Source organism: Onychostruthus taczanowskii, unplaced genomic scaffold (assembly GCF_017590055.1).
Source record: "Onychostruthus taczanowskii isolate IOZ18803 unplaced genomic scaffold, ASM1759005v1 scaffold61, whole genome shotgun sequence".
Classification (NCBI taxonomy): Eukaryota; Metazoa; Chordata; class Aves; order Passeriformes; family Passeridae; genus Onychostruthus; species Onychostruthus taczanowskii.
This window is the reverse complement of record NW_024503790.1, coordinates 4,320,869-4,346,748: the sequence shown is the minus strand read 5'-3', so window position 1 is coordinate 4,346,748 and position 25,880 is coordinate 4,320,869. Positions and strand designations below refer to the sequence as shown.

Below are 25,880 nucleotides of genomic sequence, written 5' to 3'. Positions count from 1 at the left end.
AGGACCAGCAATCTGCCAACTAAAAATGATTTTTTTTTGGAGGATTTGATGTCTACACCAGCTGCAGTTCGATGGAGCCTGAAAGCTGCTCCTGTTGGATGTGAATTTTGATCTTTCAGGCGCTGGAGCAGGATTTGTCACCAGGTGGCAGCATGGGAGAGGGAAAGGCTTCGGATTCCTCCTGGGAAACATCAGGATCTTCTTTTCCTAAGCAGGTAATAAAGCTTGTCTAGGAGTCTAAAGCGCAGCAGAACACCCCTGGGTGCAGAACTTCCCGCAGGGCTGAAGCATTTTGTCCTTGTGGAAAGGTAGCACAGGGGTCAGCAGGAATTCAGGGCCCTTTCCTGGGTGTTTGGAGCCGGTCTCTCATCTCCAGTTTTGTGTGGGCACAGCACCAGGGCCAGGGGGGCTGTAAGGGGAGGCTGGAGCCCTTGGCACTGACACAAACTGGCAGCTGGGAAGTGTTCTGCAGGTGGGAGATGGGGTAAACTTACAGGAAAAAAAATAGAGGAACTTCCATGTGCTGTGGTGGTCACTTGGAATTAACCCTGCCAGGCACATTTTAGTTATCCCTTTGACAGCTGCATGTGCCAGAGCCTTTAGTGGCCCATCCCCAGGGCTCAGTGATTTTGCAGAGTCACACAGGCAGTTACTGCCTTGCTGTCAAGTGATTCCTGTGCTAGAAAGAAAAGCATTTGCTGGAATAATATTCAAAACTCACTATTAAATGTTGGAAGTTAAGATACTCTCATTATAGTAGGATGCTTACCAAGGAAAGCTCCCCATACTTCTCCATAGGGAAATCCTTCTGAATTCACCACCATGATTTTTTTCTTTTAAATTTTATTAAAAATTAATACATGTTACATTTTTCAAGTGTAAATACTGAAAAATAGCCTATGGCAAAATAAAAAGGCACAGGATTAAAACCAGTTTAATTGTTTCCATGGATACATGTCTGCTATTTGGCAAAAGGTGTTTTATACACTTTCTACAAGAATAAGCATCATTTTAAATATATCTCTGAAGGGTGGGACCCTGTAATTTAACCATAAAGACAAAATTTGTACTCCTAAAATGTGATAATTGTAGTGATGCCTCACTTGAAGGGGGTTCTTTGGAGCAGAGGAACTCAAGTGCAGGAGGAGAGTGCGACAGGCGTCTTGACATAGAGCTCACTGTCACGACAAATAGCAACCCATGAACAACAAAGCAGTGACCAAAGTGCAGGGGCACAGACAGCACGAGAGTTTACACCAGCTCTAACCTGATCTGGGGAAAAAATGCACCAGAAACGGAACCAGAGCAGTGGAAACGGAGCAGTGGAACGTCTCAGACAGCACTGCTGAGCCCCAGAAAGCGGAGCTGGCGTATTAAAATTATTATTCCTTTCTGAAAAATAGATTTGTGGCTGCTTGTTGGTTTTTTTTGTGTGTAAGAATTAGTCCTTGTAACCCTGAAGCAGTGTCTTAGTAACAGTCAGGATGTCGTTGGGAACAGTCGTTGGAGGCCGGGAACGCCGCGTGGCCTCCGGCACCGGCCGCGGGCTCCATCCCCGTGATCCCTGTGCGCTTCCCAGTGCCTCTGGGACAGCTGAGTGCTTCCCTGGCTCTCACTGCAGCAGCTGCCCCGGCAGCGCTGGCTGGGGCTGAGCACAACACCGGGCACATCCCTGCCACCAGCTGTTTGTGGTGTCACCAGTGTCCCATCCTTGGCTACCACACGCGGCACTTCCCTGCGGGATGCATGGCCGTGCCCTTCTTGCAGTGGAACACCTCGGAGAAGGCTTCAAAGTTCTGCAGTGAGCCCATCACCCTAAACAAAGAGAAAGGACTCATTTACGTGGAGATTGTTGTTGTGGGGAGCAGAAAGTGGTTTGGAGCCTCAGAACTTGATTGCAGTTCAGGATACGGGATGATTTAGGAAATGTAGGTGATATGAGCAATGAAATGCCAGAACAGAGGGGGTTTGGTCTGCTCCATCCCCTGTGGATTGGCAAATTCACCTGCAGGTCAGGCATAGGTAAGTGCTCTCCAGCAGTGTCCTACAAGCCATGGGAGAAAATCTGGAAATCACTTGGGAGTTATCTTGTGTGTTATCAGACTCTCCCATGCTGTCGGGGTGCAAGGGGTTGAATGAAGTGAGTTGTGAGTTAGTAAATGAGTAAAACCCACCTGTACTTCAGAGGGCTGTGGACATCTGTCTTTATGGACTGACTGGCATATTCTGGTCTGTAGGAACCACACCAAACCTGCACAGGGAGATTCATCATTGGTGGGTCAGTATTGGGAATTCATGTTGGGAATCCCTCAGTGGCTCTCCTAAGAACCATCCCAGTTTGCTATGATATCATTGGGGTATTTTTATAGAGAGGCAGAATAGATGCAATTATTTATTAATTAGCTTTTGTTTTATCAAGATCTGGTGCTCTGGGAAAGATCTACCTGCCCTTGAGTTCCCCCAGGTGTTTGCTCCAGCAAAGTCCAAGGGCCTGAGGCACAACCCTGTGTGTTCTCACCTGGGCAAAGTTGAGGAAGAAAAGCTGTTTGTGGGACATGTTCAGTCCAGGCAGCTTTGGCTCCTTCCCTTCCTGTTCCAGCCACTTCAAGTAGGCCTGGAAATGATCACAGATCAACTCAGAGGAGCAGCAGGAGGATTTTGAATGGGAGGAGGGATTTTAGTCACCACATGCATTAACCAGCGTGCTTCCCTTCTGTATTTGTATACATTTTCTCTCTCCAATACAAACAGTGCAGAGAATTTTATGAAAAAGCTGTCAGCATGAGCACTGTTGACTTCATGGATTCTTTCTACAGGAATTTGTACCTGTAAATAAAGTGTTAAATCTCCTCTGCTTCTCTGTAGTGATGATTTTTCTCTCTTCAGGTAACAGCTCATTAAATAGCAGATAATAACCTTGCTCAATGTTAAATCCATTACCTGTTATTGTTGCACGTTAATTGGCCAATTTGCTTTTTTCAGGTATATTGACTTGATGGAGACAAGTTAATGTGCCCTCATGCTGGTTAATTCCCAACTTTCTGTTTCTGCAGCCTCTCAGGTGCTGAGACAGTCCCAAAGCATGAAACAAAAGGGAGAGCTGAGGGTAAAAACAGATCCAGCACCACAGGACATCCATGGATTCCGTGTGCAGGGACTTTGTGTCACCCCTCCCTAATGAAGCAGTTACTTGGAATGGTGTCCCTTAGGGTTGGAATTTAGATTTCAAATTCAGGGTGTTCTATAAACACCCGTAACACCATACTCAAACCACCAAAGATAAAAGGTTTTACTGTCACATCAGCTAGGGTTCTTTGTAGGGAAGAACATTCCCTGCTCACACTGAGCTCCACCTTTGGGCTGCTTCTGGGGGCAAGAATGGCAGCAAGCCATGGCCACATGAACTTCCAGGTGTGCAGCTGAGGCTTTAGCTTTTGGAATATGCTAATAACATGTTAACTGTAATTTTTTTTTAGCATAGAATAGGTCACAGAACAGGTAAAGTTAACTCACAGGGTGTTTGAGGATTACCTTATAAGCCTGTCGGACTCCTCCGTTATCTGCAATATTTTCTCCTAAAGTGCTTATGCCACTGACCTGTAAAAATAATTATTTATTTACCCTGCTGTCAGTAAAATCAGCAACTCTAAGAACCACAGGCCAGTCATACAACAGCTTGACATGCCTGGAGCAGAGGGAAGCTGTGACTTTGGGCTGGGACAAGAAAGGAGAGAACGAAATTAAACAAATCACAGGGCAAGAGCTCTAGATTGGAACAAAACACACACAAACACAACATGGACAGAACTTGGGCTGCTGCTGGGCAGAACATCACTGCACACAAACCCTGGGCTTTCTGGGCCAGGATCCCCTGTAGAAATCATTATTTGTGCAAAGCCAGAGCTGTGGCCGTGGTTGTTACTCACATTCTGTCCCCCTGCCAGCTCCCAGGTGTAATTCCCATACTGGTGCACCATGCACAGGGACTGCTCCTTGAAATGCAGCGCTGAGAAGTTGCTCCACCAGTCCAGCATGTTCCCATCCTTGTCAAAATTCCTACCTGCAGGAAAACCCAGGGATAAGAGGAAAGTCCTGAGCAAGATTTTAAAACTGCTGCTCTTGCAGTGTAGCAGCCGGGATGCTGGAGCTGCGCTCCCTCTTTCCTCCTTGGATTTGGATGCTCAGAAATATTTTGGGCACAGTTTATTCTCTCTGTCACAAGGGAATGGAACTGTGGACCCTGTTATTCCCTGATTTCCTGTTCAGTCTGCAGCCTTGACTTCACCTATAGCTCCAAGGCCTGGTTTTATTTCCAAGTGTGTTTTTCAGATATCAAGTAACAAAACCTTCCCTCAGCCCTGAGGTGTCTGAGGTGCTTTTTCTGTGTGGCCACATGACAGAACTGAGGTTTATAGAGAATTTAAAGCTGGAATTGCAGTTCTGGGGTTTGTGTTCTTGGCTCTCTGGCTAGAAGAAGGCTTTTCTTTCCTCTGGAACTCAGTTTCTGAGGCTGTGTTGTGTGTTTATGTGCCATCTGCACAAACTTTATTAGCATGGGAAAAAACACATGGAAGAAACTCCTGACCTGTAGAGTCAGAAGTGAGCTTTTCCCACAAATTCTTTTACATGGCATTTAGAAACTTAAAAAAGTCAAACTTATTTCAAGCATTTGTGTTGAAAAACAAAGTCTCCTGGGATTTCAAGACACTACTGACATTTGTTCTATCCCAAAAATGTTGTTCACAGATTTCACTGTATTCAGGAGCCCATGGATCTGCTTGTTTTGTGTTTCTGACCCGATGATGCTGTAAAAATAACATTTTCTGACTGAGAATTGTCATTGCCTCAATTTTTTTTTTTTTTAACATCTGCTTATTTCTTGTGCTCTGTTCAGGAAACCCTCCCTGCAAAACTTTCCACAGAGTGTTCCCAGTGTGCTCCTATTGCTGCTGAGCTGGATGTGACTGTGCAGGGAACTTCAGTCCCAGTGCACTGTAATTCCTGCCATGCCATGAGTTTTAGCTCATGGCATTATTTAGAAATAATAACATTTGGGTTATTTAGACATAATAACATTTTTTTCCATCGTCTCCTCACCGTTGTCATCGAACCCATGAGTGATCTCATGCCCAATAACCATCCCAATCCCTCCAAAGTTCAGGGCCTGGGGCTGGTGTTTGCTGAAGAAGGGGGGCTGGAGAATCCCAGCAGGAAAAACTGCAAAAACAGGGAGAAAGAGGGAAATGCTGTAAAGTGGATTAATTTTGCATCCTTGGCAGACAGGTTGTTTGCTTGGTGCAAGGGTCAGGAAGGAACAGAAAATATAAAATTATGAGAAACAAGCTCATGCCTCATGTGAAATTGTTTCTCTCTTGATAAATGGAAAATGACAAGTTAATAAAGGTTTAATTTAGCACATCTGCAGCTACAATATCTCCCTGTTTGAGACCCGAGCAGCATTTACATTAAGCTTAGCCTAATTTGGTCCATAATGTTTGCTGCAGTGAGTCAAGAACAGAATGTTTAGGAGCTGTCCTTTGGAGACAGGCACAGTTTGTGTGCCAGAGCCATTTTATAGGGGAACTAATGGGGGTTTTATTGCTTTATTTGGGTTAAGGAGAGGTTAGAGATCATCTGCTGATACCACCAACACTTGGAGTGTAAAACATGACAGGAGTGATTCCTACAGACCACCAAGGGCACTCGATGCCAGCTGGGAGGGGCAATGAGATCTGTTCTGCCCCAGTCTGCTGGGAAAAACCTTATCCAGAACCATGGGGTTTGCTTTTCACCCCTTCTACACAAGCTGAAAAGCATAAATGCTTCCAGAGGAATTCAGACTGGCAATAATTCACTCTAATGAGATAGTTTCTATGAAGGGAGATATCTAAAATTATATTGCAAGAAGTTAATTCAGAGGCAAAACCCTTTTGGCTACACAGGTTTTATCCACACAATTTTGTGGAGAAATGCATAATCCAGACTGCAGCAAGACAGAGCAGTGTGGAGAATTGTTTTCTCAAGCTAGAGACATGAAGAAACAGAATTTAAATGGCATACACACTATTGTGGGTGGCTGTGCTTGGATTTTTACACAGCCATATTCATCTCCAAGTTGCTTCAATGAGTTGCTTTTGTATGATTTATAAGGACAAAGCTGGAGAGGAACCAGGTGGCTTCAGGACCTGAGTTGCCTGGCTGGGAAGCTGATTCCAGTCTGTGCAAAAGCACTGGGGATAAACTGGGAGCTGAGGTTGGCCACCAGTAAAGCCCCCAGGAGGGCTCTGCTGTGGCTGAAGGTGCTGCTGCTGCTGTACCTGCAGGGTGGAGGTGAGTGGAAGCTGCACAAAGGAAATCAGATTTTGGGTGAGAGCGGAGGGCTAAATTATCAGCAATTTGGATGTTTGTGCTCTTAGCAGTTACAGAAGTTTTCTGTTGTGCCTGTTGGTGGATTGGGCTGTTTGCCTTTGCCCTGGGAGCAGGATGCAGTTACTGTCTGGCCTAAAACCCCATGGATTTGTCCTTCTGTGGTATCAGCAGTTGACAGCAGATCTTCCTGGCAGCCTGGGAATTTGAATAAGCACTTCTGGAGGGAATTATCTATTGCCTCTCCTGCTTGGGGTGCTCAGAATTCAGCAGAGACTCAGCAGTTCTGACCTGAGCTCGTGCTTGAGGTGTGAGCTCAGGGAGCACAGGGAGCCAGGCAGGCTCTGAAGGTCTGTGCCAAGAAGGAGGAAGAGCAGCCCAGCAGCTCTGCAGAGCTCCCACAGCTGGTGCTCTGGGGGCAGAGGCACTTTCTGCACTCTGGGTGCCTCTTGGCAGTGTAATTGCACAGAGCAAACTGGAGAGCTGCCCCTTGTGCCATAAACTCAGGAGCAGGAGCAGCCCAGGGTACTCTGGGGGTGTTCTCTGGGTGCTGGCATTGGTGCTGTCCCAGGCTTTCAAACCCAGGGCTGTTCAGGAATAAACTGGGGAGCTGAATATTCATCACCAAAGTGCTTGAGCTGAACAGCCAGGCAGCCTTGCCCACAATTCCTGCAGGGGCACAGGCAGGTTTGCCTCTGGATGCAGAGCTGCACTGCTGTGTGGATAAAATCAGCTGGTTAAAAGTGTTTAAACCTACCTATCTGGTTCCTGTTGGGGGAATAGAATGCGTTGACCACTGCAGCTCCAATTATCCATCTAAAAATAAATGTTGTACACAGTTAGTCATGTTGGGTTTTTTTTTTTCCCCCAGACATTTTTTAAATTTAATTCTGGTTAAAAAGTGCAAGGTATGTAGGAAAGGATTGTAAGGATATAATCTTTTCAGGGATTATATATATATAAAAAAATATTATGTGTATATATATGTGTGTGTATATATATGTATGTATATGTATATATATGTATACACACATATATGTACTATATATCTATATATATATGTAATATATATATTATAAGGAATTTATATATGGATATATAAAGAAATATAATTTCCTTATTAGGAGAAGGAAGAACCTTGTAACAAGAAGGGAAATCCTTATAAAGAGATTATATAAGGCAGGAATTGATGTAGGAAAAAGGGTGCATTGATCACAGCTGTGAAGAATTCCTGAATTCCTGATACCAGGAGATACCTGGTGTCTTCTTTATGGGCAGCTTTCATCCCAAACACACAACATTCAAGGGGAAAAGCATTTTTCACTTTGCCTTAGAACTGTTTAATTCCTTGATTATCTCAGCCACGGGCATTCCTAGGTACCCACAGCATGAGTTGAACACCCCCACCATTAATCCAGAATTTAGGTTGTGTCTATGGCCCTGTCTGGAAACTCACATATCTTGGTCAACTCTCTCTCGAAGCTTTTTCAGGCTCTTTTGGGCTCCAGCTTGCAGGTTTTCCAGGATGTTTTCAAAGTAGCTGTGTTCACTGAAGTTTAACTGCACAAACAGGGATCCAAGCACATTGGTCAGCTGAGCAGGAAGAGGAACTCCTCGTCCCACTGAATGTCCTCTAAAGAATGTTTTGGTTGCATGGTTTCACTGAATAGTTGGTTCTTTGCACCAATTATTTATTAATATGTTCATTTTAATGTCCTTGGAAAGGGCAGTTGCACAGGTACAAATATTCCAGTGGCAAGAAAGAAAATGCAGGGGTTTATTTTGAGGTATTTAGTGAGATATGCATTAAACACTTACATTGGCATATTCAAGGTCCAGTTTCTCATTGTGATCTTCCAAAATGTAATCTGGGTAGCCAATTTGTTCTTTGATTGCCATTGCCTGGAAGAAAAGAGTTGAATGTTTCCTCTTAATTGTGATTTTTGTTGGTGTGCTGTTGTTAGGTTGTTTTTACTAAAGTTTCAATACAAAAAACAGTGAAGTGTTTGGGGGTTTTTGATGGCTTTGGAATGGTGCTGATGGTCCTGAGGTCAATTAGAAGTTCGAAATTTTTTTTTTTTTGGGAATTGCGTCATATTCAGTTGGCATTTTTACAGATGTGGGCTAACAAAGGATTGAAAGGAAAGGACAATGTAACAGGATCATAATGTTCTCTTTTCCTCTTTTTTGTGGAGAATCTGGATATGATGATACTACAAAATTCCAAATATTTCATGTTCAAAAGGGAAAACTGAAGTTCTTTGTTATGTCTGACCTTCTCACGAGCTTTCTCCTTGGATGCCTCATCCATCCACTGTAACTCATCCAAGGTCTCCACGAACACTTCACGGATCTTCTCTATTAAATCTCGGACCTGAAAGAGAGCCAGGGAGACACTCGTCATTCCCACGCCCTATTCCCAGGCACAGCTAAGGAGGGATGAAAAGCTTCTTGCTGGAAGGCCATGTCTCCAAATTCTGTGCTCTAAACCATGGTACTGAGCATCTAAAAGTGTGGAAGTGACAGTTTGGTCAGGGAGTGAAACAGATAACTTTCCCAGGCGTCGTTCTGGGAAAAGCTGTGAGAAGCTCAGAGAAAAGAATTAAAACAATTCTTATCTTGGTCTCTGCACCTGGTATTTATGAACATGTGGAATGTTGTAGGTGATTTTTATAGAGAGAGATGTACAGGAAAGTGTTGTTCCTAGCTATCCAATGGTATGAGAAATGTTGTTTGAGAACCAATCAGGTTCTGGGTGAACGATCCAGCCTATGAATATGGGGAGCTTGGCAAAAAAGTTTTGCTTTATGCCTTCTGAGTATTAGAGTCAAATGTCATTTGCTTCTCGCCGTTCTTCATACAACAATGACATAAAAGAGCATCACAAACGAGTCCTTGCACCTTCCTGACTGGTGGATAACTCTCCCAGGCACCAGAGGGAATGGGCACTATGGGCATTGGGATGTGTGGCTGTTGAATCATGGGTGACACAGCCTCCCAAGGCATTCAGAAGGCTAACTCACTTTATTAGAAAACCCATTCCTTTTTATATTCCAGTTCACTACAGGTGGGCCTGATTGGCCCCTTAAAACACCATCACCATTGGCTAGTTAAGAAGACACCCATTTGTAATCAACCTTATGGGCTGTAAACAGCTTATTACAAAACACCAGGCGCAGATTGCTCAGAATTCTTTCTCTCCAGCTCCCTAAAGCTTCCCAGGCCGACTCACGGCAAAGCTTATCTAGCTTCCTCCCTCTCTCTGACCAGAGAGCTGCCACCACAGCGGATGTACAGTAGTATGAAGGGTAAACTACATACCATCCTCTTGCTCTCACCAGCAAAAGTCTCCCGGACATACATGGCTCCCACCGCGTTCTCCATGTTGTTGTTGACGTAACTGACGCACTCCCTCCAGCGCGCCTCCTCCAGCGTCGTCCCGTACAGGGCCTGCAGCACCAGGGCCTAGTGTTAGCCCTGCCCCGCAGCCTTCCCACCGCTCTAAATTAACCCAAAGGTTTCAAGCCACTGCTTAAATTAACCCAAGGGTTTCAAACCACCACCTAAATTAACCCAAAGATTTCATACACTGCCTAAATTAGCCCAAAGGTTTCAAACCACCACCTAAATTAACCCAAAGGTTTCATACACTGCCTAAATTAACCCAACGGTTTCAAGCCCTTGCCTAAATTAACCCAAAGGTTTCAAACTACTGCTTAAATTAACCCAAAGGATTCAAACCGCCGCCTAAATTAACTCAAAGCTTTCAAACCACTGCCTAAATTAACCCAAAGGTTTCATACACCGCCTAAATTAACCCAAAAGTTACATTGCCTAAATTAATCCAAAGGTTTCAAACTACTGCTTAAATTAAACCAAAGAATTCATACACTGCCTAAATTAACCCAAGGGTTTCAAACCAACACCTAAATTAACCCAAGGGTTTCAAACCCCTGCCTAAATTAACCCAAATGTTTCAAACCACTGCCTAAATTAACCCAAAGCTTTCATACACTGCCTAAATTGACCCAAAGCTCTCAAACCACCACCTGAATTAACCCAAAGGTTACATGGCCTAAATTAACTCAAAGCTTTCAAACCACTGCCTAAATTAACCCAAAGGTTTCAAACTACTGCTTAAATTAACCCAAAGGATTCAAACCGCCGCCTAAATTAACTCAAAGCTTTCAAACCACTGCCTAAATTAACCCAAAGGTTTCAAACTACTGCTTAAATTAACCCAAAGGATTCAAACCGCCGCCTAAATTAACTCAAAGCTTTCAAACCACTGCCTAAATTAACCCAAAGGTTTCATACACCGCCTAAATTAACCCAAAAGTTACATTGCCTAAATTAATCCAAAGGTTTCAAACTACTGCTTAAATTAAACCAAAGAATTCATACACTGCCTAAATTAACCCAAGGGTTTCAAACCCTTGCCTAAATTAACCCAAAGGTTTCATACACCGCCTAAATTAACCCAAAGCTCTGAAACCACTGCCTGAATTAACCAGAAGGTTTCAAGCCACAGCCGAAATTAACCCAAAGGTTTCAAACAACTGCTTAAATTAACCCAAAGGTTTCAAACCAATGCCTAAATTAACCCAAAAGTTTCAAACCACTCTAAATTAACCCAAAGGTTTCAAAAAACTGCTTAAATTAACCCACAGGTTTCAAAACAATGCCTAAATTAAACCAAAAGTTTCAAACCACTCTAAATTAACCCAAAGGTTTCAAACTGCTGCCTAAATGAACCCAAAGGTTTCAAACCTCTGCCTAAATTAAACCAAAGATTTCAAATTGCTGCCTAAATTAACCCAAATGTTTCAAACCACTGCCTAAATTAACCCAAAGCTTTCATACACTGCCTAAATTGACCCAAAGCTCTCAAACCACCACCTGAATTAACCCAAAGGTTACATGGCCTAAATTAACTCAAAGCTTTCAAACCACTGCCTGAATTAACCCAAAGGTTCCCACTGCTGGGATTGGGCTTGTTTGAGGATTCCGTGATGCAATCACGGAATCTAGAATGGTTTGGGCTGGGAGGGAGCTTAAAGCTCATCTCTTTCCCAGTGCCTGAGAGGGTGGTTGTGTTGGGTTTGGTGGCAGTTGTGCTCTCCCCTTTATGAAGAGAGGAAATACCTTCCTGTAGCTGGCCCGAGCGTCCTTGAAGCGCCGGCTCAAGCTGCTGACCCGGTCGATCACCAGCCGCCAGATGAGGTAGTTCTGGATGGTGCTGTGTGGGAAAGCAAAGCTGAGCTTAGCCCCCTGTAAAAACCAGCACTAGGGCAGGCAGAGGGGAATCTCAATTTTGGATGGAGACAAGGAAATCATTGCTGCCAGTGCTGCGTTTCACAGCATCTCATTTAACTGCAGAGTCATCCAGCCTGAGGACTGGGCTGTCATGTCTGTTCTGGGATTCGTTTCTTATTTTTCTTCCTTCTAGAATGTAACAAGAGCTAAGCCTGTCATGTATTTTTTTTCTTCCCATTTAACCTTTTCTAAGCAAGCAGCAAGTGAGACAGCTTGTACTGCAGTATTTGGAATTTGAAACCGCCAAAGACATTTCCTGTATTTTACAGGGGTCTCATTTTCCCTCAGAAACTCAGAACTAGCAAGGGAGTCCAATAATCAACACTTCAGCAATCCTTCTGTGACTTTTGTCCTACCTATCCTGTGATTTCTTTACCTGGCTGAGTACTTGGAGATAATTGCTTTCAGCTCTTGCAGATAAGGCATCCCATACACAACGACCTCTTCCTCTGGGTCCACCTGAACACTCACTGAAGACATGACACGTTGGATGAAGAAGGTCCAGTTAAATTCCTAGGCAGACAGAAACACATTCCAGAGTTGGATGATTAAATGCCTCAGTAACTGGACTTTTGACAGTCTTATGACCTTGAATGCAGCTGTTCAGTAGGACAAAGCCTTTAAAGAGATTCTGAAGATAAAATCAGGAATGGGAATGATTTTATACTTTGTTGAAGCACTGATCAATTCACAAAGCCATTTTGTAATTAAGGGACCTGAAGTATGAGGCTGCTCATGAAACACTTACATTGAATGCAAACTTTTCCTGCAGCTCTGCTAAGGTCATTTTGTTGTACAACAAGGTCACATCGTGCCTTTCCTCTGCTGGAGTGGTGGCCTGAAGACATTCACAAGGTTATTACTGGAATCAACTGACAGAAATATCAATGGCTGAAATCACATGCAGGTGCACATACACACACTCCAATAATATTCAGATTAACCAGTTTGTTTGGGAAAAGGAAAATCATTTGGTTGTGCCCAGTGCTGCTTCCAAAAATTCAGTGCAGGAACCTGGGTCCCCCCTTTTCAATAATGTTTCAGGGATATATTGAGTCAAGTGGTTCCTTGTGTCCTCTTTAGAATGGAAGGATATCTGGGAGATTTTTAGGGTGCTGTAGGTTATTAAGGATGCAAGAGAGCCTGCCCTGGTGTTATCCCAGTGCATGATTAGCAGAGGGTGAATTATCCTGCTTTAGAAGGGTTCCAAATAGAAATAAGGCTGGGACTGGAACAGCACAGCAGCAGTGTTAGAGACAGAAGGCAGAATTAGAGACACAGAGGCTCTGATTTTTGGGCTGCTCATGGCATAAAAATTCTTCTTCCCCCACTTGTTCTGGACTCTGGGTTTTCTAGTGCATTGAAAACTGCTGCACAAACCAGCAAGAGACTCTTCCTCCTCACCCCTTGCCCCCCACAGCTTCCTGAGGAGTCCTTGACCTATCTACTCACGTTTGCGATCTCTGTTTCAAGCTCCATGACCTTTGCCATTTCCTCTTGGATAAAGGAATCATCTTTGGACACGTTCTTGTCTTCCCGGATCATTTTGGCGATGGTGATCATGAACTGCAGATAAGCTTCTCTCACCTGCACTCAGACACAGAAAAGGTAGAAAAAGCTTTGCTGTCCATCATTTCATAGAATCCCAGAGTGGTTGGGGTTGGAAGGATCTTAAAGCCCCTCCAGTGCCACCCCTGCCATGGCAGGGACATCTTCCACACCTTGTCCCAGGCTGCTCCAAGCCCTGTCCAACCCAGCCTGGGACACTTCCAGGGATCCAGGAGCAGCCACAGCTTCTCTGGGCACCCTGTGCCAGGGTCCCACCACCCTCACAGGGAAGAATTCCTTCCCAATATCCCCTCTAACCCTGCCCTCTGTCAGTTTGAGCCCATTCCCCCTTGTCCTGTCACTCCAGGCCCTTGTAAAGAGTCTCTCTTCTCTATTTCTGTGGTTCATCTTCACGTTTCCCGTTCAGCAAAGCATTCTCTTTGTCATGAATACCTTACAGGGCACTTGCCAGCCTCACAACAAAAATTCTGCTTCTCTGTGCGATCCCAGCCTGGCATTCTGAGTTAGAATTACTGCTTGGGCAAAGAGGAGGCTCAGTGCTTTGAGTTACACTGTGGGAACAGCGGTCCAAAATTCCAGAGTGAACAGGGAAGGTTTGAGTTCTCTGAAAGTAATACCATAAATCTTCTCAGGTCTGGTTTTAGTGTCTGAAAGAAAAGCTCTGTTTCAGACAGATCCCAGTGACACCTTTGCTCTATCCCTGATGGGAGGCTCTGACTGATTTATGCCTCAGAAAGGGCCTTGAAAAGACATTTGGCTGCTGAGGGAGTGCTGGTCCCTGATACAGGAAAACTTGATGCTACCTGTTCTCCTCACGTACTTTTCTCCCTCTGTAGACCCTGGAAGCCAGACAAACACAGTGGCTGTGGTGAAATTGAGTCTGGGCACTTACAGATGACGATTTGTGGTTTTAGGCTGAATGCTGAGCCTTAATCAGGCCAGACTCCCCCAGGCCTCAGGAGGAGTTTTGCCAAAGGATGCTGGACTAAGCACAGGGGGAGTTTGGGTCATCAGAGTTGTGCTCATTGTCTGGGGGCAGCGAGCTGGTAAATACAAATAAAAAAGGGTTGTGTCTCCTCCTTGGTCATTAGGATTAAAAGCACAGCCTCAGCCCTCCTGCTTTGTGCCTTCAAATTAAAGCTGTATTGAGCAGAACTGGTTTTCTTTCTCTAATTTGGGATTGTCTCTGCACTGTACCTGATTTCCTACCTCCTCCAAGTCAATCTATGTCTGACCTTCATGCCCCAATGCATAAATACCCCTCTTTTCTGCTGTGGATGTGACACTTGCAGGGGAGATTCCCAGGTCACCAGCTTTCCATATTTTTCCATTTCCAGAAGATTGTTTTGTCCCAGAACCTGGCAGCTCCTAAAGGTGCCCAGAAGGTGTGGGGACAGTCTCCTATAAATCTCACAGGGCTATATTTTAGCTAAATTATCTGTAAAGTGTACTGAAATACACTGAAGTGAGAAGAAAACTCTTCCCACTGATGTTTTCATCTGCCTTTACAACCATGAGACAAAAGAGTCTCAAATGCTGATTGTTGTCCCTCTGTATTCCCTTCCATTCTTGTTAGGAAAATTGGTTTGATGTTGGGCTGCAAATGCTCTTTGTTAGCAAGGCATAATTGAGGAAAATAAAATGTACTAAAGCAGTATTTTCATCTTGGAAACAGACAAATTATCTGGCTCAGTTTGCAACAGCTTTCTGTGTATTTACAGAAACAGTGTTTTTGCAGAATCAGTGGTTTTGCCCTGAGCATTGGCAGAGGAAAGCAGCTAGGAAATAATCTTTCATGATTTCATACAATTTTGGGGGAAGGGGAGGGTAACTGGCAGCAGATTCCTACTTGCTGAGCATCAGGGATTCAGAGGAAGATACAAGCAAATCCCCTGCACTGAAAATGTGAAGCTGTCCTTCAAAATGAGACACTATCTAAGCTATAAAACACAATTTTATTTTCTCATAACCTACTTCATGAGTTGGCCAGTTCTGGGCAGGCTTGATATTTATACTGTTGTTCAGTCCTTTTGTAAACTTTACAAAATGTTGGCTTAATTAGGAAAAAATGTAGCAATGAATGTCACAGTCTATTTGTGATAATTGCATAGTGTGAAAATTCATGTATTGGGGTTTTTGAAAGCACAGGGATAAGGAATAAAGTTGTTTTAGTGGCACAGAGTAAATCAATACAGGAATACTTACTCTTTGATAGTTGCCCCCATTAAAGTAGTAATCCCTGGATGGCATTCCCAAACTTGGCTGGTCAATCTGAAGGAAAATGCATTTCTCTGGTTAGTGGTGAGCAGGAGCTGGGGCTGCCCAAAGGAATCCTTGAAAGGCAGCAGGAGATGCTGTGAGTGCCCCCCTGTCAGGGCTGGGGTGACACCACGGCCACACACCCACAAAATTTGGGCTCTCCTGGGTCTGGGGGGAGGTGGAAGGTACAGCTCTTATCTCTGGGCTTCCAGGTAAGGACAGGGTGGATCTTAGTGTGGGTTACAAAGCAAAATCTTTCCGTAATCATGGAGACCCAGGAATAAATTTAAGTAGCTTTTCTACATTGCTTGACTTCAGGGCTGGACTTGTTGCACGACCATTCGTGAACAAACTCTGAAATACTCTTTATCTATTTTAAACCCATGGTTTCCTACTATATACTAAACCTCATCCTCATTTTTGTAAGTCACAAGAATTTGCAGCCCTTAAATGCTGTAAATCATCAAAAGTCCCATTGATTCTTATTTCTTTTGCTGAAACAAAAATTATGCTGCCATAAACCATTTCCCAATATGTCCTTGAGACAGATCTGACACTTGGGGTACAGAACTATTGCCTACATTTTACCACTATTGTTCAATGGGAAGCTCATCTGTCTGCAGTGTAAATAACGATCCATTATGATTTCTGGCATATAAATAATTCCCTGTTCTTTTTTTTTCCTTACATAAATGATGTGTCTGCTGGAATCCCGGTCATCATTCCACACGAACATGTCGATGAGGACACGTTTGTTAAACCTGGAGTTCATTATGGAAAGGGTTTCCTCCATGCTCCAGCTTGGCTCTGGGAGATAAAAGGGAAAATAGACTTAATTTGTCAGTCCGTGTCAGACTGATTGAAGTTGTGCAGTTCACAGGCTCGCTGCTGAAATTCTGGAGATTTATTTAAAGGGATCAATGAGTGTTAAATGTGTGATACCCTGAGTTCTGTTTGGGAAGAGAGACTGAAAATGTAGGGTTTAATTTGGTGACAGTGAGATAATCAGATTATCAGTAAATAATTCTGATACAGATCTCAGTATTCTTATGGAGATTATCAGGAAATAATTCTGACTGAACCCTTCCAGGCCCAGCATTACCTTTGGTCTTACTCCAGTCTGCAGAAGCCACTGGCCAATCTCCAACCATCCTCAAGGCCTCCAGCAGAGGCAGGGAATCTCGTTGCTCTATAAGACCTGAGGGATCAAAGACAAATTTTGTATTGTTTTCATGCAAAAACAAAATTAGGAAAAATAGGTAACAGCTTAAATTTGCAAATGAATGTGCCATAGCGAAAAAGAAGAGATATCCTGAAACCATCCTATGTTAGTCTTCAGAAAATGAATGAAAATACTTATGTGGCTCCAGGGATGATTTAGGTTGGTTTGGGAAAGATGAGTTGGGCCAGGCTTGTGCCTTCTGAAGGGGTAGGTACCCAGCATCCATCCTTTCCACATCCCAATTTTGAGATTTAATGAAATCCCATGATGATTCCACATCCGAATTTTGAGGTTTAATGAAATCCCAATCCCATATTTTGAGTATTGATGAAATGTCAAGGCATCTTCATCCATCTGAAGACGAATTTTCCAGGCACAGCCCCATGGATTAGACAGATATTGATTGGATTTTGCTTAACAGGACTTTGTTTTTTCTGTACCCCTAGTTTTGAACAGGGGAATCAATGGAACAAGAAGACACTCACTCTCATTCATGCAGGATTTGTAAAGGATTTTGGCTTTCTGAAATGCTTCTCTGTCCCCTTGGTCTGAAGTCTCCAGCACACCTGGGGAAGGAACCATTGCAATGAGATTTTTGCCCTGGAGACCTTTGATCATTTTACAAAAATTCCTGAGGATTCAGGGCAGTGAGAAGCACTTGTAGGCTGCAATTACTGTCAAACTAAAGAGACCTTCATGCTATTAATGAAAAAAAAGTGTCAGGAGGAAGTACCTGCAGACAGCTTGTCCTGCTCCTTTTGGAGTTAGTACCCAACCACCTCTGGTTAATTTTTAGTGGGAACAGGATGTTCCCAAAAAATGGGTGTAGTGAGAGATGTAGAGATTAAAGGACCAGAGAGGAAAAATAAATCCCAATCAACACTTCTGTGCAAGTTTATTTCTCTGTGAGTTGTGCAGTGAGGAACCTCTGAAATAAACACAGGTTTCTGGGGGTGGAGCAGCTCATCCCTACCTTTGAGGATGATCTCCAACTCGTCCCTCAGGATGTCAAAGATGCTGTATCTGGAGCTGGTCTCTGGGATCACATGCCTGTTCAGCCAGCCCCCACAGGCATACTGGTAGAAATCCTGGCATGGGTCAGCAGTGGGGTCCATGTTCTGGATGATTCTGGCAGCTGGGCAGCAAAATTGGAGAGCTGAATTCTACAGACTGCCCAGGAACCTCTGGGGCTGCTGAAGACACTCAGGGAGCTGCTTGGCAGGACTCATTCCCACATATTATGACTTGAGGAATCCTATTTTCTGCTTAGAAATGGATCTGAATGGCTGGTGTAGAATGGCAGATGAAGAATGGCAGATCTGAATGGCAGAAGAGTTGTCCCAGAGCACGAGACCTTGCAGGGAAGAGTGCCCAGTGCTCCCCTGGGCTCCAGTTTAGGCACTGCCCAAGTTCTTGGGAACATCTGTGCTGGAGCCTCACCCCTCTTGAGGTGTAGATCCCACAAACAAGAAGTTGAATGCCCCATGAGAGAGAAAATTCAGGCTAGAGAGAATTTTATTCTGCTTAGAGGTACAGATTGTGTTGGTCAGTCCGTGGCCTTGTGGCTCAGAGCCAGAGCTCTTGGCCACACTGGCAATTTTCCTGTGCCTCTTATGAATTATATTCCTTACCCAAGGGGAAATCTCATTCCTTTTCATCTACTGCAGCCTTAAGGTCTGAATTATCTCTTTTTCAGGCTCAGTAACAGCCCATAAAGCCTCCCCTCTGCAGCAGTAATTCCCATTACCCCATTACCTGCTGTCACACACCCAGGGGTGGTGCAGATGTTGCCTGAGTTGGTGCCATAGTGGGAGCCTGCAGGGAGAGGAGAAAAGCAGATGGAATTACTTGTTTTGGAAGGGAATTCCTCCCAAAGTCACTCACCAGAGCCCAATCCCAGTGACAGCTCTGCTTGGTTTGAGAGCAGGAGAGGGAATGTTGGTGCCTGTCAAAGACATCAGATGACAACCGTGAAGAAATCTGGGGATTTTTGAGGAAAATTTATTGGCAGCAGCATCCAACAGTCTTGACAGTGAGTTTTATTTCTCCTGGAAGGAGAATAAGACCATATTTTCTACCTGCTAACTGCCTCCACAGTCTACTCAAAGTGTGGGATCCTTTTTTAGACAATCAATTAATCTGAGCATCTTCAAAGTCACTGAGACTGAGAGGTTTAAACAGGGGGCAAAAAACCCCCAGAGCTGGGTTAGTGCTGCCACACTGCTCTGAGTGACCAGGATCCAACTTAGGAAAAGAAATGGCTTTAATTTCTCCAGGTATTTGTGTGCTGGGGAGGGGCAGCCTCTTGTTTGGCCACAGTTTCCCGTGGCCTTGCTGCTCCTCTGGGAGATTTTCCCTCATCTGGAATTTTCAGTGTAGGAATCAGGAGATTCCTACACTGTGGACCTGAGTTCAAATTTGTTCTGCCTTGAGTTCAGCGTGGAAAAGGCCACTGAAGTCCTGCTCTTGGCTGCTCATTTTCTATTTTTGGGCTTGGTTTGTGTTGTGTTGTTTGTATTTTTTGGTTTGTGAAGCTCTCCCAGTGCAGAAGATGCCCAGAAAGCCATGCACACATCATTTTTGATGCTGAGTATTCAAGTGAAGGTTCTGGTGATGCTGGGCAGGTGTCAGGTCCCTCCATGAGCTCTTCCTGCAGGGCTGAACTGGGAGGGATCTGAGGGCTCTGACCCCGGGAGAAGGAAATTAATTTTGCTCCTTTAATTTCCCATTTGAAAAACAGGATGTCTTGCTTTACTACCCACTTATATCAAATAGGCCACGATGTGGTTCCACTCTGAAAAACAAAATCTTGGTCCTTTCCAGCAGATTTAGCCATATTTAAGCTTTGTTTTTGATCCTTGTTTGCAGAAAAGAGTTACTAAAAAATCACTTTCAATGCAAGTAAGTGCTTTACATGAGAGCAAACAAGATTACAGTAATTCAGAGAGAAATAAAACAGTGGGGGACAAAAGAGGGCTTTGAAGTTCATCAGTGGAAGCGACATAAAAATCCCCCACTGTGCTGGGGAATGCTCAGGGTTCAGCTGAGCGTGGCCGTGCTGGGTGGGAGCACATCTGCAAGAGAAAAATTCTGTGTCCTGCCCTGAATTTGGGCTGTCCTGCCCAAATTCTGTGCCTGGCAACCTGAACAGGGGAGGAGCAAAATACCTGGAACAATGGGAAGCTTCATAGAGATAGTTTTTTTTATATATATATATATTTTTTTTTTTTTTTTGTGGTTTTTTTTTTGGTGTTTGTTTCAGCATCTGTTGGGATTTTTTTGTATGCTGGATGAAGCCAAGCCATTTTTTTTTTATTTTAATTTTTTTTTTGGGGGGGTGTTTTTTTTGTGTTTGTTTCAGCATTTGTTGGGTTGGATGAAGCCAAGCCCAATTTTTGGAGTTTCTCAAACCCTCTCATAATTAAACAATTGGCAAAAATCAAACCTAAAAGCCCAGGGAAACTCCAAGGGGGAAATAAAATACTTGGAGGAAATGAGATTAGTAGTTCAAGGGCAAAAGGAAAGGAGCAATAGCAAAGAGTAAGGTGAGGAAGAAATAACTGTACTACAAGAATTTTGTAGCACAGTCTCTTAAATTTTGTGGAAACAATTTCTCATTGTTTCCCAGGGACCAGGCAGGATTGAAATGGATTATTTATTTATTTATTTATTTATTTATTTATTTATTTATTTGAAAATCAAAGCTTCTCTCTTTAGTATAACCTGACAATGTCTCACTTCAATTTCTGTTCTGAGTGAGGTTTAACTCCCTTCCCTTCCTCGTGGTTGTGATGCTGTAACTGAGCAGGATGAGCAGGGGAGCCAGAGTTTGGAATTCCAGGGCACACTCAGGACTCTGAAACTCTGCCCCAAAACCAGATCATGGGAAATGGCTGGGGAAGAGATCTCAGTTTACCTGGAAAAGTGTCTCCTTTGTTTCTCTGTCAGTTCTGTTCTTTTATTCCTCAGGACCTGTCCTGCCACAGGCTCTGGGCATGACCAGCTCTGCCCTCTTTGGCTTTACAATCCCAGATCTTTGCTCACTCGACTGGAACTTTGCCACCTGCACCTCCCAAACACTAGAAATGAACTTCAAATGCACCTTCTGAATTCTCAACAATTCTGCTTTTTGTTTTCTAGAACCACAGCCCGAGTTTTCAGCAGAAACACAGGTATTTCCTCTGTTTATTTCAATTACTTTTCTAGAACGACAGCCCAGGTTTTCAGCAGAAACACAGGTATTTCTCTATTTATCTGAATTTTCTAGAACAGCCCAGGTTTTCAGCAGAAACACAGGTATTTCTCTATTTATTTTCCTCCCTGGTTAAGCATTGCTGACAGGTTGAGTTACAGTGATAGAGGGGCTCCTGCTTTGGCATCCATCTCAGTCTGACACAGCAGCAGCAGGGAATTGATCAGGCAAGAGACCTTTAATGGAGATAAATGAAATGACCCGAGCTGTGGGACTGCTCCAAATGGAAGAAAATGAGGGAAATGAAGCACTGCAGAGGTGAACTGCTCACCTGAGAGCTGGCAGAGCTGGGACAGGCTTCAACCCCCCTGGGGTCACTGCAGAGGATTTTATTGTCTTAATTTGGCCTCACAAGGAGCAACTGAGCCCTGTCCCATTTCCTGGCCAGCAGCAGAAAATCACTTTTGTGGCATCTCTGCAGCTCACCTTCGGAGTGATGGTGCTTTTCAAACCCAAATTGCCCTCCCAGAGCCTTACTGCAGCTCCTTTTTAAGAGAACAAAAGCCAAGCCAAGGCTCCTGCAGGGCTCTGGAGGACACAGCTTGTGTTTGGTGTCCCCCCACTGTGCCTTTGGAGGAGCACAGATGGCACACATGGAGACAATTAGAGCCACGGTTGTCACCAGGCACTGACGTGGGAGCTTTTACCTCTCAGCACCTTCTCTTTTCTCAGATCTCCTCTGCACAAGTGCTGTTGGCACTGCAAGCTGCCCTTGTTGCTGTTAGAACAGAAATTTGCTCGCAGCAAACAAGGGAATTGCCAAATTCAGGTTTTCTGTCTCAGACAGGGCTGCCTGTGCCAGGTGGTCTTCACAAGTGTTTGGTTTTATTCCACCTTTCCCAAGATTTCTTACCTATAACCGTGTCTGAGCCAGAATTTGGTGTGAGAATCAGTAAATTGTGAGTTTGTTGTGCTTATTTGCCCGTTTTTCAGCCCTGCATGGCCTGTCACTCCCCATTGCTGCTCTGCATCCATGTGGCTCCATCTGAGCAGGACTGAGCAGAGCCCTGCCACCCAAATGTCATCATGACTTGTGTGTCAGCTGCCACTTGTTGAAATTCTGCATCTCCCCTGAATAGCTGGCTCGTTAGGGAAGGCTCCTGACGTCAGAGGACATTTGAGCAGCAGTGAAGGAGAGGAGCCAGAGCTCAGTTTTTAGTTTAGATCCTGCTCCTGCTCAGCAGGCTCGTGTAGATCTGTTATTTAAGTGCACAACAATCACATTCAGCACAGGAAATGCAGGAGGAAAATGTGGTTGTTTTTTTTTTTTTTTTTTTTTTTTAAATCCACCCTCAGAACAAGGTGCTGCTTGGTTTGTGTTTCTGTTTGTTTGGAGCCTGCCTAAGAGGGGAACAGAGGGCAGTGACCCCGGGCTTCCTGACAGCCAGCAGTGACAACAGCAAAAACACCAGTGGATCTCCCTCCCCAGAGCCAGAAAGTCAAGGAAATAACCAGAATTACGGGAGCAGCAGTTGGGTGAGGCTGGAAGTTGCTGGAGGAACTGCTGAGTGATTTGATGTGTCAGCTACAGAGGGGTTTGAGATGTTCCTCAGGCTGTGACTTTCCAGCAAGGGAGGAGGTTTGGGCTCAGAAAATGCTCAGAGGGAGCTGTGAAAAGGCTGCTGAGATGGGGTGAGAGGGAAGGATTGAGAGCATGTCACCCAAATATTACTTTATTCTTCCTATGCTTTCTTTCAGCTTATTTAGATGAGGATGTTTTTTTTGGGTCTGAAAAGTTCCTTAGATGTCAAAAATCCCCCAAATTGTGTCCAGAACTCTGTAACTGCACTGCTGTGAGAGCTTGAGTGTTTTTGTTGGCTGGGAATAGAGATAAAAATCCCAGTCAGCATTAACAGAACTCCAGGAATTATTGCTGTGCCCACAGGCTTATTTCATGCACCACAGTGCTCTTCTGCAAGATATCAAGATATATACAAGCAGAAAAATATTCTCCCTGAACCACAAAGCCTAAACATGCCTTTAGAAAAAAAATTAAAAAAAAAAAAAAAAAAGTGAATGCAACATAGGACAAGCAATGCTTTAATTTTCTAATTTAATTCCTAATTACAAGCTAAACAAAATTATTTTTAGAAGCCTGGGTAGTGTCATTCTGATCAAGGGTGTATCAAGGTGAAGTGAGAAATCTGGATCTGCTCTTGGTGAGCAATCCAGCGTCCCATACACATTCCAAAATTAGCATTTCAGTGAAATTAGCAATAGAAGAATCCCAGGATAAGACTGTTTGTTGTATCACATGAAGGGTGCTCAGCCACATTGTTTTTTTCCTGTTGTTCTGTGGGATTTATGGGGCACAGCTTTGAGCCAGAGGTGCCTTTCCCATGGGGAAAAGGGATTTGAGGCTTTTGCCTGAGCACTGGGAATGGGCTGAAGTGAGACAGCAAAACAGAGCTAAGGGGGGCCCTGGGACAAAACTTTTCACGACAAAAAAAAAAAAAAAAAAAAAAAAAAAAAAAAAAAAAGAAGAAGAAAAGATGTTTTTGCTGCAGGAAGAGTCTGAAGAGCTCTTATTGCCCCAGCTCTTGACCCAGGCAGTGCACGTGGACAGTGCTCCGGGGGGATGGAGCTCCTGCTGCTCCTTTCCCACCTGGAATTGCCTTTCCCACCTGGAATTTCCTTTCCCACTTGGAATTTCCTTTCCCACCTGCAATCTCCTTTCCCACCTGCAATCTCATTTCCCACCTGGAATTTCCTTTCCTACCTGCAATCTCGTTTCCCACCTGGAATTTCCTTTCCCACCTGGAATCTCATTTCCCACCTGAAGCTGGTGGCTGCTCCAGCTGGGAGTGGGATGGGGACAGAGGCACAAAGTGGCTCCAGGGCAGAGCTGGACACACCTGGTGGGGTGTGAGAAGCACAGGGCAGCAGAACATCAGTCCTGCACTCAGGGCTCAGTCTGGGGAACATTTCCAGGGAAAGTTTAATTGTAGATATGAGCCTGAGAAAAATATTTATGTTTTAGACCTGTTTTCTCACAGCTAAGCCTTCCTTAAACACAGTAGTGAGCACAGACTCTGCCTCTGGATTTGGATGAGACCAACACTTGGGCAAATGTTATTAATACCTGAATTCTGCATTGTCTGGAGCCAGCAAAGGATTTAGGGCAGATTTCTCAAATCCTTTCTGCATGCAGGCAGAAAACCCTGCCAAGCTCAATGTTCGATACAGAAACTCCTCCTGCAGGACCTGGCTCTGGGGAATTTCTTTCCTCTCATCTCCTGAGCTAATGGAATAAACTTTCTGATGAACTTTGTGAATTCTAAACACTCAGCTTTTGCCTGGTGTTCAACTGCTGGTAGCAAAAGGAGTGAACAATAACAAGGCTTTTTCATGGATTTTTGCTCAGGATTGTGCAGTGTTTCACTCACAAGTGCTGAAAATGCAGCTCCCTGCAGCAGGGGAGACAGAGTTAGTGTGTTTTGCTGCTGTGTTTTGCTCCAGTTCTGCTGTTCCCACTTTAATTTCATTCTCCAGTGTTTTAACAAAGCTCCCAATCCAAGAGATTTTAATGGAAGTGACAAACATGAGGCAGAGCTGCTCCTGAACATTTGATGGTTTTAAAGTGGGACTTTACACTTGCTGTGCCAGTGGGAAAACTTTGGTTTTACCAAGTGTGCTCTGCAGTTAAAATATTTAGGCAAAACACTTCAAAATAACGTGCCTCAATGTCAGGTTTCTGGCAAGACATTTGCATTCAAGTCACTGAAGCAAATCACACTTAGAGATCCAACTGCCTGATGGAATATTTAAAAAGTCTCCTTTTCAAGCTTTCACATTGTAATAAGCAATTTCCCCTTCAGGGAGATTGTTTTTAGAAGTGTTTTAAAGCAGCTGTTGCTTTAAAAACCCTGGCAATAATGAATCTTGGCTTGTGCTTGGATTAAATAAGGAAATGTCAGTCCTCACACACAGACACACACCTTCCCTCTAAAACAGCACATCAGCTTTGTCAAAACAGCTCTGAATCCAACAAATTGCATGGAATGAAATAAAAGCATAGAATCTTACAGAGCGTAATTAAAAATTTAATCCCAGCACAAGCTGGGAGCAAGGCAGAGCGAGCTCAGTCCCCCACAGAAGTGACCTCGTGGTCTCCCTGTATTTTTGTTTCCATTTAGCTCTGAGAAAAAAGGACTTTTTCTGCTGTTTGCAGAGGGAAGGGGAAGATTATTCCCAGGTTCTTACCTCTGCTGCTGGCATAGAGGATCACCAGGGCGACGGCAGCACAAGTCATGAGGAGCAGCAGGACAGCCAGCCCGATGGCCACAAAGCTCCAGGGCTTCTTCCCAGATTTGGTCGATTTTTCCACAATATCCATTTGACTTTCTGATTTCCCCATTATTGTAACTCTAAATCGGGGAGGGGAGGGCGAGAAAGGGTTAACAGCGCGGCTGCATCAGGACTGGGAGAAGAAAAATAAAAAAAAAAGAAGCAGAATAAAAGCAAAGAGAGAAAGAAAACTTCCGAATTATTACATGTATTTGTCCATTTGATTGTCCACAGATTTGCCAAGCTCATTCTCCATCTCCCGTGCCTGCGTGTCTGCTCTGGGGGGGCTGTGCTGCCCCGGGCTCTCCGTGGAGCAGTGTCACAACTTCAGGAGCCTCTTTGGGAAGTCTGGAAAAGTCTCATGACCAGGTTGGGCAACTCCTTTCTCCCAGGCAGAGAAGGAGGGGGGCAAAGTGCCGCCTTGCACTGCCCGCTTCCGAAGTATTCCTGCTGCCTGCAAAACCCCTCCGTGGCACTGGGCAGCTCCGCAGGGCTCTGTCACTGCCAGGGGACACGGCTCTGTCACAGCCAGGGGACACGGGATGCGATCCTCGCAGGGCTCTGTGTGTCACTGCCAGGGGACACGGCTCTGTCACAGCCAGGGGACGC

General features: G+C 44.4%; 1 protein-coding gene across 2 annotated transcripts; it reads right to left on the bottom strand.

Annotated features, from left to right (window-relative positions):
• Nucleotides 1-826: 826 nt before the first annotated feature.
• Nucleotides 827-25,816, bottom strand: MMEL1 (membrane metalloendopeptidase like 1). 2 transcript variants are annotated; one of them, XM_041419404.1, is made up of 23 exons: nucleotides 25,478-25,815; nucleotides 25,188-25,351; nucleotides 18,488-18,547; nucleotides 17,706-17,867; nucleotides 17,218-17,298; nucleotides 16,613-16,708; nucleotides 16,199-16,317; nucleotides 15,457-15,522; nucleotides 13,135-13,269; nucleotides 12,431-12,520; nucleotides 12,059-12,195; nucleotides 11,512-11,605; nucleotides 9,688-9,816; nucleotides 8,642-8,740; nucleotides 8,185-8,268; nucleotides 7,823-7,926; nucleotides 7,124-7,182; nucleotides 5,098-5,217; nucleotides 3,927-4,060; nucleotides 3,532-3,597; nucleotides 2,519-2,614; nucleotides 2,175-2,251; nucleotides 827-1,815 (listed from the first exon to the last, which is right to left on the bottom strand). In XM_041419404.1, exons 1-23 carry the CDS (start codon nucleotides 25,525-25,527, stop codon nucleotides 1,716-1,718), a joined length of 2,322 nt encoding a protein of 773 aa, XP_041275338.1. In that variant the 5' UTR covers nucleotides 25,528-25,815; the 3' UTR covers nucleotides 827-1,715. The 2 variants fall into 2 exon arrangements, with proteins under 2 accessions (XP_041275338.1, XP_041275339.1); XM_041419405.1 differs by lacking the exon at nucleotides 5,098-5,217 and having other exon boundaries at nucleotides 25,478-25,816.
• Nucleotides 25,817-25,880: the final 64 nt, after the last annotated feature.

Bases quoted from the DNA above. Each gene is read 5' to 3' on its own strand.
- MMEL1 (XM_041419404.1), bottom strand. From the start codon at position 25,527: ATGGAGAATGAGCTTGGCAAATCTGTGGACAATCAAATGGACAAATAC. The intron at 15,523-16,198 runs GTAAGGAAAAAA...ATTTTCCTTCAG, and splicing joins CCAGCAGACACATCATTTAT to ATTGACCAGCCAAGTTTGGG. The intron at 8,741-9,687 runs GTATGTAGTTTA...GCTCTCTTTCAG, and splicing joins CTGGTGAGAGCAAGAGGATG to GTCCGAGATTTAATAGAGAA.